This window comes from Gymnoscopelus microlampas (assembly GCF_963454915.1).
Source record: "Gymnoscopelus microlampas genome assembly, chromosome: 1".
Taxonomy (NCBI): domain Eukaryota; kingdom Metazoa; phylum Chordata; class Actinopteri; order Myctophiformes; family Myctophidae; genus Gymnoscopelus; species Gymnoscopelus microlampas.
In genome coordinates, this window is record NC_139962.1 from 23,888,199 (window position 1) to 23,900,648 (window position 12,450).

The 12,450-nt window shown below is 39.2% G+C and overlaps 1 protein-coding gene across 3 annotated transcripts; it reads left to right on the forward strand.

Annotated features, from left to right (window-relative positions):
* Positions 1 to 553: 553 nt before the first annotated feature.
* On the forward strand, positions 554 to 12,068 carry nsun3 (NOP2/Sun RNA methyltransferase 3). Of its 3 annotated transcripts, XM_084056586.1 has the most exons (8): positions 554 to 757; positions 2,009 to 2,112; positions 2,383 to 2,614; positions 3,165 to 3,378; positions 3,653 to 3,807; positions 6,669 to 6,790; positions 11,373 to 11,429; positions 11,605 to 12,068. In XM_084056586.1, exons 1-8 carry the CDS (start codon positions 593 to 595, stop codon positions 11,615 to 11,617), a joined length of 1,062 nt encoding a protein of 353 aa, XP_083912712.1. In that variant the 5' UTR covers positions 554 to 592; the 3' UTR covers positions 11,618 to 12,068. The 3 variants fall into 3 exon arrangements, with proteins under 3 accessions (XP_083912712.1, XP_083912710.1, XP_083912711.1); XM_084056584.1 differs by lacking the exons at positions 11,373 to 11,429; positions 11,605 to 12,068 and adding an exon at positions 7,237 to 7,990; XM_084056585.1 differs by lacking the exons at positions 11,373 to 11,429; positions 11,605 to 12,068 and adding an exon at positions 7,237 to 7,990 and having other exon boundaries at positions 2,383 to 2,599.
* The last annotated feature ends 382 nt before the right edge of the window (positions 12,069 to 12,450 follow it).

Below are 12,450 nucleotides of genomic sequence, written 5' to 3' on the forward strand. Positions count from 1 at the left end.
ATTGTTTTTCTTCCGCGGTCATGACCAGCTTAATTTGCCATGTCTGCTTATTAAGGGAGCGTACGTAACACGGCATGAGCATGACCCCCTTATGAAAACCGATTTTGGGCTTGTTTTTTCTGTAAAGTTGCTTGTAAATATTAGTTGTTTCGCGGGTTGTGTTTTTTGGGGGCTTGTTTCTAAAGTGTAGTTTGCTTGGGCTTGTTTCCTAAATGTTGTTTAAATCAGTGTTTCTCAAACATTTTCAAGAACAAGTCAAGGACCCCCAAATCTGCAGACCACATCTGAAAATATGTATGCAAAAATATTCAACAATATTGCATTTTTTTAAAAAAATCTTTAAGATTTCTTTGAAATTAGCCGACGCGTTGTGAGCTTGTAGATCGGCTATTTTCAAATATAGGCCATTATGTTTAAAGGGCGAAGGTCTCGCTTCTTTTGGGCTTGTTTTCATGCGGTTGCTTATTTCTCTCACAAAATATGGCAACGCTGCTCCCTAATGTTTTTCTTCCGGGGTTGTTAGTTATTCATATCATTCATGCTTTCTGGTTGTAACAGACTAGAGTAGAGAGAGAAGTAACAAAGCAGGCGAATGTTGTTGAAACGTTTTTGTTCAACAGAGTTGTCTCATATCAACTGGAGGTGTATTTGTTACAGAACTGAACGTTTAACGCCAGAATGTTTACGTTTATTTTGTTCATACAACTCTAACAATGCGTTAGAACAGCTGACTGAGCAACAAGGAACTCCCAGCCAGGTAAAGACAGGCGTTAATAATCACACTGGGCTGACTTATAAACACCTTTTAAACACCGTGTTTAAAAGGTGTTGTGATGGTGGTATATAGGTTCGGATGGAAGTGTACTGTAGCAGCTACAGTACACTTCGCTACAGTGTAGCTTAAGCCTTACATCAATGCCTGGTTTTCATCCTATTTAGGAGCCCCTTAAGCAGTAGTGGAAAAAGTACTCACTTGTTTTACTTAAGTAAAAATATCAATTCAGTACCACAATGTAGAAATAATCCATTACAAGTTAAATTATGGAATTCATAATTTACTTGAGTAAATGTACAAAAGTATTGGCATAAAATATACTTAAAGTATATCCAGAAACTTTTCTATGTGTTCGAGTTTGGAAGCGCTCCTTTTCAATCACTAATCACTATGCAATTTGGAAACGGGTGGACGTTGTCGTTGAGTGATTTACACATTAATTTTCAAACAAAGTCTTGACAGAGACAAAGAGGATAATCCAAGCTGTCTGTGCAGGTGCAATATTGATGATTGTATTGTCGTTTAATAAAATCTGATGGGACCTTTCTGTTTCATGAATGGCAATCTGGGAACCCATCGCCAAATGAAAAGGAAAAACAGCGCCCCTCTGCTAATCTGTTCTTGAGAGATTACATGAATGGGGCATCCAAGTTGCTTGTGGCTACATATTTACTAACCGCAAGCAACTCTTAGATCATATTGTTAATATCTGGAATCTAGAGTTGCAATACCAACCCCTTGACAGCCCATACCTCTAAACAGAAAAGTCAGATCTTATTGTGTTAAACAAGGTTAAACTCACCAACATTGTAACTGTAAGGAAAGCTTGAATTATCCACTTTCTATCTGCAAAGTTTTTGTTTCACATTTTCAATTCAACATCTGTTAAATAAGCAACGATCCGAATTGTATAACCACCATTCATTTTGTAGAACTAATACTTGTAGAAGTATTAGTTGAACAAACATTGGTCTCTATTGAGGTAAACTACATTGTAAGTAAACTGATTATATCACTGGTTTCAAATAGTTGTATATGCCGTTGTGGTGACATCATATCAAAATCACCCATATAGTACTAATTAACTTCTTAACTTACTTAACAGCTGAGCAAGAAACACAAACTCTCAAGAGACATTGTTATTTATTTTAGTCCAAGCTTCAATAAAGTCTCATTTTCCACTCCCACTGTTTGCAACATAACCTATATTGAGCCTCCTCGTTTTGAAAACAGATAAAGCGAAGCCAAAAGAAAAAGAGATCTCCATGCCAACCAATATTGGACTGTTTTGATCAACAATACAGTCATGAACTTGGAAGATTATGGACATCTGCAAGGTAAAGACTGCAGCAGTTCAATTCTGTTCACTTGTTGCTTCTCACCCCTGACACAGTAACATAAACAATCACACATAAGCGTGCACATGCTTGTTCAGCTACAGTATGCTTGACTTGTCTCAATTTAGTTGTTGCCAACATCCCCACCCACTTAAAGCAGCACTTCATCCATTGAATTTTTTTCAGCCTTATCTGGTCCTCCCTAATTCTCATTTTACTCTCATTCACACGCACGCTGTTTATGCCTTTTCTTTGGACTGTCCTCTACAGAGCGGTGCTGCTGGACCCTCATTCCTGGCAGTATGCTGTCCTGCTAAACCGCTTCACCACCCTGACAGATGTCAAACACACGCTCACATCACAGGGCTTCTCCAGCTTACTGCTGCAGACTGACGCATTCGCACCGGACTGGGCCCCGAAGGCCAGTGAGACCCACCTCCCTCCAGACACCGCCTCTCAACCATTCTGTCTGGCCTCTCAGTCTAAGGTCCTGTCTTCCAAGGTCATTACAGTTTAGAAAATGTCATTCATTTTGGTTTTGATTTTTTTTACAAGTGTGTTTGCTAGTTTATTTTTGGAAAAGGCTTATTTGTAGTTTATTTTATTTTGTATTAGTTTTAGTGTTAGTTTTAGTCTTTTCATTGTAATTTTTATTTATTTACCAGGGACACAGTGCACATTAATCAACATGTCAGTTTTCACATCCATGTAAATGAGCCAGAGTTAGCCAGAACCAATTTTTGGAGTGGAAAGATTCAACAAGGTCAGAAAAAACACGATCGATTTGTGATGCCTTGTGACCTTGTAGATCTGCTAGTTTCACTACTTTTGATTTTTTTGGACAAAGACTCAAATTAATACATTTTCTCTATGATTTTTCTTCGTTTGTGTTTTTGTAAACACAATACAGTTTCAGTTGTCTTTTCTTTTTTTTTGTAAAGCCTATTGTTTTTTATTCAGTTAACTAGAATGTTTTTTTCCATTTCTAGATGGATTATTTTGTTTGTTTTAGTTAACTATAATAACCCTGACTCCTGTCTTCCTCCCGTCAGCCCCCAGCCACTCTACAGTGTTTCGTACACCCGACAGCGTTGCGTTTTCCCTCCCAGCCTCACAGACCTGGGCAGCTGAAGCAGTACTACCTGCTGAATGCTGCCTCTCTGCTGCCAGTGCTGGCATTGCAAGTCAGGGATGGTGACAAAGTCCTGGATCTTTGCTCTGCCCCCGGGGGCAAAGCCTTAGCCATTATGCAAACTGCCAACCCAGGTATGACACCCATTTTTATTTGAATATTTGATCCTATTCCATGGGCATGTTTCTGTGATTTTGTGCAGTTTATACTAGAATAAGACGGTATTATTCAACTAGCTGTACAGCCTTGAAGTTCAAACACTGAAACCCTAAATAATGCCTTCAAGCAGTTTGCCAATCATGATGTAAGTTAGGAATATAAATTGTCAATCATGTATAAGTTGTCTCTATTGAATGCATATGTTCTAGCTTTTGATCACATTCTCTGATATGCTACTGTATGTTCCAGCACTGCTGTGCTGTAATGAGCCAGACCCCCACCGGAGAGACTGGCTCGTCAAAACCCTGGAATCCTTCCTTCCCCAGTCACAAAGCAGCACAGTGGTTGTATCCAGTCAGGATGGCAGATCGTTTGGGCAGAGTGAAGCAGGCACTTATGATAAGGTGGGTTAAGAATTGATGCCTTATAGTTTTGATTCCTGGCAATATACAGTGCACCCTCAACCAGTGTTGATTTCGTCGACTAAAACTGTGACGAAAAATGTTCGTCGACTACCTTTTTTCACTGACGAAAACTAAATAAAAACTAAGCCATGATGACTAAAACTAAGACTAAATATATTGGCAATTTTGTCAACAAATAAAAACTAGACTAAAATGTTTTTGAGGGACTAGTGGAGAAGAGATCCAGTAGAACTAAAAGACAAGTCATTTTATGTTGGTTGCACTCTGGAAATAGCAGATCTACAAGCTAACAATGCGACGCGTTGTGAGCTTGTAGATCGGCTATTTTCAACATGCAACCCATTGTAAAATCAGCCATTACGACACCAAAATACATTTTAGTTGACTAAATCAACTGTAGATTTAGTCGACTATAATCTTATGAAAATTAGTGGACTAAAACTAGACAAAAACTAAAACATTTCAGATGACTAAAATATGACTAAAACTAAATGGAATTTTATTCAAAAGACTAAAACTAAATAAATAAATTCTGTCAAAATCAACACTGCCCTCAACTTGTATTGCACCTTTAATGTGATGGCCAGGTGCATCGGAAAACTTAGCATATCCTGAATCACAATACATTACATATTCTTTATTGAGCACTCATATAGACGTAATTTACTCATCCTACCTGGGTTGCGGTTTATTTCCCCCATTCAGAAGTCCCATAGACTTGTTTAATATCGTGTCAAATAAGAACTGTGTTCCAAAAATAAACAAATGACCCCGCGGTTTGACTCATATGGATCTGAAGCATCAACTCACGGTGAGAAAACGCTAATGTTACTGTGGCCAAATTAGTTACATTTTCGCCAGAAATAGACTTTATCAAATATGAGTGACTGACTATCATAAACGATATAGCGACACCTCCCTGACAATATCGCCGGGACAGTTTGTTTATTTTTGGACCACAATTCCTATATGAGACGATTCTAAGATGACCCAATGTTATTCTCCATAGAGAAATTACTTCCGCAACCCAGGGGATGAACGAGTGACGTCAGGACTTCAGTACTCTATTACTGTATTTTTAAACTAAAGTGTGGACGTGGAAGGGCTCACTACAAATGATATGCATACTGCAAAAAAATATGAATAAGGACGACAAATAATCCATTGTTTTTAAAGTCACAGGCTTTGAAATTCATGGATATGGTGAAAATTCTAACTATACACGTTTCCAAAGAAAGAAATGTCCAGCAGAGGGAGTAGTTGCACTTCTTTTACCAACACTGACCATTATAGTAATGTGGTTGGCTCACCTAGTATTATCTTAAAAAAAAAGAAATGTAATATCTACATCTGCTTGAACTTGATAACTTGAAAACCGACTATTGGAGTTTTGCTCATTTAGACAAGATGTGAGGTACTTTAAATTGTTTTTTTTTACATTTTCCTTTACTTGCACTCAACCGGTATTATTCAGAATTGCGGTTTTCATGCATGGGATGCAGGTCTACTTGTGAGCATCACTTCGTGGCTGATACTGAGTAAGAACAGCAGAGTCCTACTGCTACAGTGTCACTCAAAAGTACCAAAAATAGCCAATCTGCAAGCTCAACGCGATGTGTTGATAGATCTGCTATATTCGAAAACTGTTTTGAAGTGAAAGTGGTTAAGTGTGTCTGTGGGTTTTATAAATATTGAACCAATAAAAAGCATTGACAAGAGCTTGTGACTAAATAATAACTACATGAAATTCATTAATACATTGGAACAGAGGTCATTTTCTTTCTTTTTTTAAGTTTTGGAATTGAATTAATGAAACATCCCTTAATCACTTAAACCCCAGATCGTCAAGCTCACAACTCGACGCGTTGCGTCGCATTGTGAGCTCGTCGATCGGCTCCGAAAGCTTTCCCCACAATAACAGATAACAGAAAATACACTAGTTTAGAGCCCTGAGGGACTCGGCTCAACCATATGGGGTTTAAGTGGTTAATTAAAACCAACAGATGTGTTGTTGTAACAGATGTGCCTGCCACCTCAGCAAATTGAAAAAACTTCAGCATCTAGAGGTCAGGGGTCACATTTAATATGGCTGACTTTCTTCTGAGAAGAGCAATGAAATTAAATGAGGCAGATTGGGAGAATGGATGAGAGATGCTGGAACACAAAATACAGAGATAAAAAGGTTTTGCACAACACAGGCGAATAAACAATGTGAACAGAGCCTGAAGTAAAATAAACAGTGTGGGGGGGGGGGGGGGGGGGGGCTTTTTCTCATAAGATACCAAGATCTCTCTTTTGTAATTTTCATCTTATTTATCATCGCTGTCGGGTGGAAACCTTGTATGTTCAAAACCATTACCGTTAAATGGATCCAATGTAGTTATTGTTTAAAACATGTGATTGGTTGCATATTTATTAAACCCACTTTATACTTACATAAATATACATAAATTGAAATTGCAGATCTGTGAACTCAGAACACGTCGCAATGCACTATGAGCTTGTAGATCTGTTATTTTTGCTACTTTTGTTGTGACAGTAGTATAACGACAATACAAGGTATTGTTAATAATAATTTCAAAAAAACTGAAAAAGCTGAAATATGGAATCAGGACCAAGGTCTAATTGTCACATCACAGGTTTACATCACAGGTTTACAGGTGTAAATAAGTGGGTGAAATTTGTTTTCATGCAAGAGATGGAGATATGAGGTTTCCACCCGACAGCAACGCTATGCCTTGAACGTCTCAACTCTTGCATTGCCACTCCTCTTTTCAGTTTTTCTGCCCCCTCTCACGGTCTTCTCTTGTCTCGTCTCTCTCTCTCTCTCTCTCTCTCAGGTTTTAGTAGACGCTCCATGTTCTAATGACAGGAGCTGGCTGTATTCTCCCAGTGGCCAGCAGGGGGAGCAGAGACTGAGGGAAAGAGGCAGGCTGCCGGGTCTCCAGGCTCAGCTGCTCCGGTAGGTCCTGTTCTGTTCTGTTCTAACCTGAAACAGCTTCTAAAAGCACCAAGGGACTCCTCCTCCCTATACATCCTGACAGTCTGCACTCAGACATTCTAAATGTATATGCCCTGCAAGCAGGAGGCAGGCAGGTGGGTGGCAAACAGTTGACAAAAGCTAGACAGCTGCTCCCACATACTCTAATGCAGTTACTGTAGGCACCGGAACTCTGTGACTGAAATAGTGTTTTTTATATAATGCACTCTTACGCGTACAAATATTATAAAACCAATATATTCCTAAGCTAAATCTATACTTGGTTGCACACTGTGTCGTGACTCGTGACGTGATACCAGTGCGCAACCAAGTATAAATCAGGCTTTAGCATGATAAAGGAATTGTGAGATTCCTTTTATTTAATTTTATTTATTTAATTTCTAAAAGTGCACGTGTTTGCGTTGCAGTGCTGCACTGGCAGCAGTGCGTCCAGGGGGGATCGTGGTTTACTCAACGTGCACGTTGTCTAGCTGTGAGAACCATGCTGTGGTAGAGAGCGTTCTCAGCACCTGCCCTGAGGCCCAGGCTGAAGATCTGTGGGAGGAGATTGGTGTTCCCTTCTCAAACCATTTCACTTTTGACTCCGTCCACACGGACTACAAAGAGCCAGAGGACAGACCATCTTGGCACAAACAATATTGCACTGTGTCCTCTTACCCACACAAACATGGCATTCTTGTGGTCCCTCAGCGGGACAATACCTGGGGACCAATGTTCTTGTGTCGAATTAGAAGGAAATGCTGAGCTTGCACACATAAATCATTTGGGAGTACTGTGTGTTCTTGTGTGCAGGGGGAGAACCCGACAGCCAAAGTAAATACAGAGCAACACCTGTTTTACACATTTTGTTGTGGTTGTCGGAAGTGTAACTTGGAACCTTTTTTATTGTGTTCGAGGCGAGCAATAGTCTTACCGGTATGTCACGTAGTTTCGTGTTGCTCTCCCTTTGAAGTACCCTAAGAGTTAATTCACACTGGAATGATTGCCTACAGGATGAATTAAATGAGAAAGTAGTTTGTCTAAATGCATTGTTTAGAGTTAGGTGGAAGACTTGAGAGAGCCTTGAAGCTGATATTATAGTGATTGCCTTTCAAGACCTCTTTCTCCTGTCTTGAACATAATAAGGTTGTGTTAATAAAAGGGGAATGATTTTGTACCATGTTTCTGTACAGCACATCTTTCCTTATTCCTTTCCAGATTGAAGTTTGGGTCATCTTTCAACTTTGAAATACATTTCCATCTTCAGTGTGTACTGGTGGAATTTTAATGATGCTTATTTTATATATTGTTGCCGGGCAGAAACGTATCTCCATATTTCAACTTTGTATGTTTTTTCATAAATGAATGCCTTACTTCATACCACAGTATCACACAAAAGTAGCCAAAATAGCCGATCTACAAGCTTCCCCCCCCCCAGTGAAAGTCTGCGTGTTTGTGAATATTTGACCAGATTAACAATGGCTTGTGTTTAAAATAATAACTACATTGGATCTATTGGATCATGGTTCTCTTTTTTTAATTCCTGAAAAGTATCCTTCTTGGACATATGAGGTTTCCACCTGACGTGATGTTATTCATATATACATGTGATGTGACACAGTACCATCTCACTGTTGTCTATAGATAGCTGGAGTTTGTAATGTTACACTGTTTTCCAGAAAATGCAGCAGGGGTAAGGATTCCCACCCTATCAGTCCATTTTTTGTGATGCATCCCTCTATTCCATTTATTATTTACTTTCATTGTTCTTCTCAGTAGAAAGTCAGCCATATTAAATGTGACCCCTGACCTCTAGATTGTGAAGTTTCTCAATTTGCTGAGGTGGCAGCCACATCTGTTACAACAACACATCTGTTGGTTTTAATTAAGGGATGTTTCATTAAATCAATTCCTGTGCACAAAAAGTTACAAAATGGTGTCTACCTTTGCAGTGATATTTCATAATCCCTCCTGGGTAAATGAGTAAATATCACTGGTGATTCATTCTGACAATGCTTAATACTTGCAGGATAACGTAAGAATTGAATGTCCAGAACATCTTTTGTTGAAAAGGCTTTTAGAACTCATTGTAGATTTAACAGAAATACAATATTTAAAAAAATATGAACTCATCTTTATTGTTATAGCACCTCCCTGAATGGCTCCAATCCAACCTGCTCACAACAAAACAAATACATAAAATAGAGTAAAACAAAAAAATATGGACTAAAACAAGAAAATTACCATAGAAATATAAATAAGACTGGGTAGTCTAGGGGCTAGAGAGAGAAATGCATAATTCTTTAGACAGACCTGGAAAAAACATGACAGCGAGTAATATCAGCCTTTTAATGTGTTGATCAAACTTTGAAAGTTGTCAAAGACTACACTTACTGCATAGGCAGGTTTAACAAAAGGTCTGTTTTTTTATTTTAATAGTTTTGTAGGAAGGCTTTTTAGAATAAAAATAAATTACAAATTAAGAGCATGTCAAGACATACAATGCAGAAAAGTAGACAATGTAGACATCGTAGAAACATTCTCACTCATGTAGCCTGTGTAGAGGGCAACACTCATATACAGTATATAGCTCTTACACAAGTTAAGTGGCAATATGCTATCACTTAAACTTAGTTTTGTTCTATATATTCTTTTTAACCACATATCTACTAATTTAGACTAATCATGGTTAACTGAGTGCATCCTTTCCCCCTTTTCATTGCCACTTAATGAGTTGCATCTCTGCTTCACTCCTTGACGAAATAGCCGAAGCATGTCTGATTTTTTTTTGTTTTATCTGGTTGACTTTGAGAGCATGGAAATTTCATTAAGGCATTTTAACTAACTCTGCTAGAGCACATTGTTTTCTTTCATTGTCGATTTGGATTACCACTCAAAAGAGGCTACAGTATGTTATTGCCTCTTGACTTCAGTGTGTCTAAAGGCAGCAAATCACTTACATCAGGTAGAATGGGTGGAGGTGGTACAGAACAGAAGGTAAAGTCAAGTGGCCATTTGGGGTTCGATCCTGGGCTGGCTTCGTCTCAAAGTGTCCTTGAGCAAGACGCAGAGCATTGTTCTGCTCCCGATGATTAGGTTGGTGCCTTGCATGTCTGAGTGAATGTATGTGAAGGGGCGAAAGGAATGAACATTGTAAAGCACTTCGGATAAAGACACGATAGAAATGCAGGCCATTTACCTAAGTTTAGCTGATGAATAGAAAAATAGCTGTTATTTTATCCCAATAATTCAGGTATTGATGAGAGTACAGCAGGTGAAGTAGCTGCATGAATGTGAATCCACATTCAATATTTAAGATGTTCAACATAAAAGGTTGTCTGGGTAAGCTCTTCCACAGCCTGGATTTGTCCTTCTGCATTCTCTGCCATACTCTTTAGGATATGATCAATAGAAGAGGTTACCGTAGCAACGGATATGGCTTTGCACCTGTTTCATCCAGTAACTCCTATTTGGCCAGACACAAGGATTATTGGGTGCATTCAGATATGGCTATTTTTATTGGCTGTCCTACTTTCTTTCCACTTCTGTGTGCCTCTCTTTAGAAATGTAGCCTCACTCTTTCTAGTGTGAATATATCATACACAGTAAAACCCCAGAGTGTTAATATATCAACACAGATAATATCAGTACAACTCCAAGTGATGAGGAATGGAGCCAAAGCGCTGCTACAACGTTGAGAGTAGCCATGTCGTTGACCTCTGTGTGAACTCTGGGTGTTGGTGTGTTCCCCGTATTGCTGTGTTTGCTCAAGGGGGGAGAATCTATAAGCAGTCTTCCCTCTACTTCAAAGAGAGTGAATGTAGGCCTGCTTTGCATAATCAGGTGGGGAACAGCTTTTTGCCAGAGAGGCAGGAATTAATTTGCGGCACTGCCAGATGCAATCATTAAAAACCCCGCCACTGACAACCAGGAAAAAGGAGGAGGGCAAATTAGAGGAAGAATTACAGCAGAGATGGATATGGAGTTGAGAAAAAGAGAGACCGGGTGAAAGAGGGATTTGAGTGTCTGAGGAAGGACAATTATAGCCAACTAGCCTCTTGTCACCTAAGCTTTGTAGAGTCACTGATGAGTATGGAGTTTTAGACCCACTGCTATTGAGAGTTGTCTTTGACATGGCTGTTGGACTGTTTTTCTACACTTTTTGTCTTTCTAAAGTTGTACATTTCTAGCTTTATCATTAATTCACCAGAATGAGTGTGCTGCTTGATGGTGGCACTTGTAGAGTTGTGAATACAGTACATCATAGTAATACTCATGGTTCAAGTCCATTACTGTATGGCCCACTTTCTCGAAGACAAAGATGATCTTGTTGCTTTTTAGTCATATATATACATTTATTCATTGTGGTGTTACTAAGCTTGTAATGTAGTCTCTGTGACTGTTAAAAGAACTGTAGTTAAGTACATTTCTAAGACAGCAGAATTCCTGGAACAACTTACTTGTAGTGTGATACACTATAGTATATAATACTATAGTCAGGGGGAAAAAACTGTGTGTTTTTGTTGATGTGACAGAATCCATATGTCTCTGCTGTGTCTTACAGCCCAGGGAGCCCTCAAACAGCATCACTGTCAGGACAAGAATACAGGAAAAATAATGGGTGAGAGGATAACGACTGAAATCACCTCAACCTGACTGAGTACAGTAATCTCAAACAAATCTCTATTCCATACAAACAAACAGTGTGTTTTTTTTACAATTTAATAATTATAGAATGATACATCTGCCACTTCTTTTTTTTTGGGGGGCGGTCCTTTTATGCCTTTATTTAACAGGACAGCAGGCTGACAGGAAATGGGGAGAGAGAAGGGGAGTGACATGCAGCAAACGCCGTCGGGATCGGGAGTCGAACCCGCGACACGCTGTCAGGCTACATTGAGCCTAGGTGCCTGGACCGCTACGCCAGTGGTCCAGGCCATATCTGCCACTTTTGACAGAGATATGGAACGTCTTGTAAAATTCATAATCTTAGCATTCACCATGACCATTTTCATATTCTGCAGTAATCTACTGTATTTGCTCAAACGACTACAGGTTGGTACTTAAGATAATTCATATTATAAAATAGTGTGGCCATATTGTGGTGATGATTTGTGGAATAAAGTAGCTCATTTAAAATGGCAAAATGCTGCTATTCTAGTATGTCGACTGTAATCATCTGTTTTCAAAGTAGCAGGCACGCAAACATGTTGGACGTTCTAATTCATTCAGGACCCATGGGATAGGATACTGTAACACATTAAAGTATGTCCGCTACTTACCACATAGCTGATACTGCACTAAGAAAAGATGCAGGATTGTGGCTGTGCTTCCATAGTTTTGAGCTATTGTGTGGCTGTGCCTCAGCAGCTCCTGGGGAAGAGACATCCATTATGGCTGTGTGGAGACAAAGCACAGACTTAGCAGGCTGAAGGTGGACAGATTACCCTGTCTCAGAACACTCATTCATCCTTGGAGTAAAAGACAGGATTGATCTGGAGATAACAAAACTAAGCCTTTGACAGTCACAGAGCAGAATGGGATTTAAGGAAAGCCTGCAGTGACCATCAATTGTCATTGAGAACCAATTGAAACGAAAAGGGGAACAACAGCGTTAGCTATAAGTAATTGCATTCTAGAAG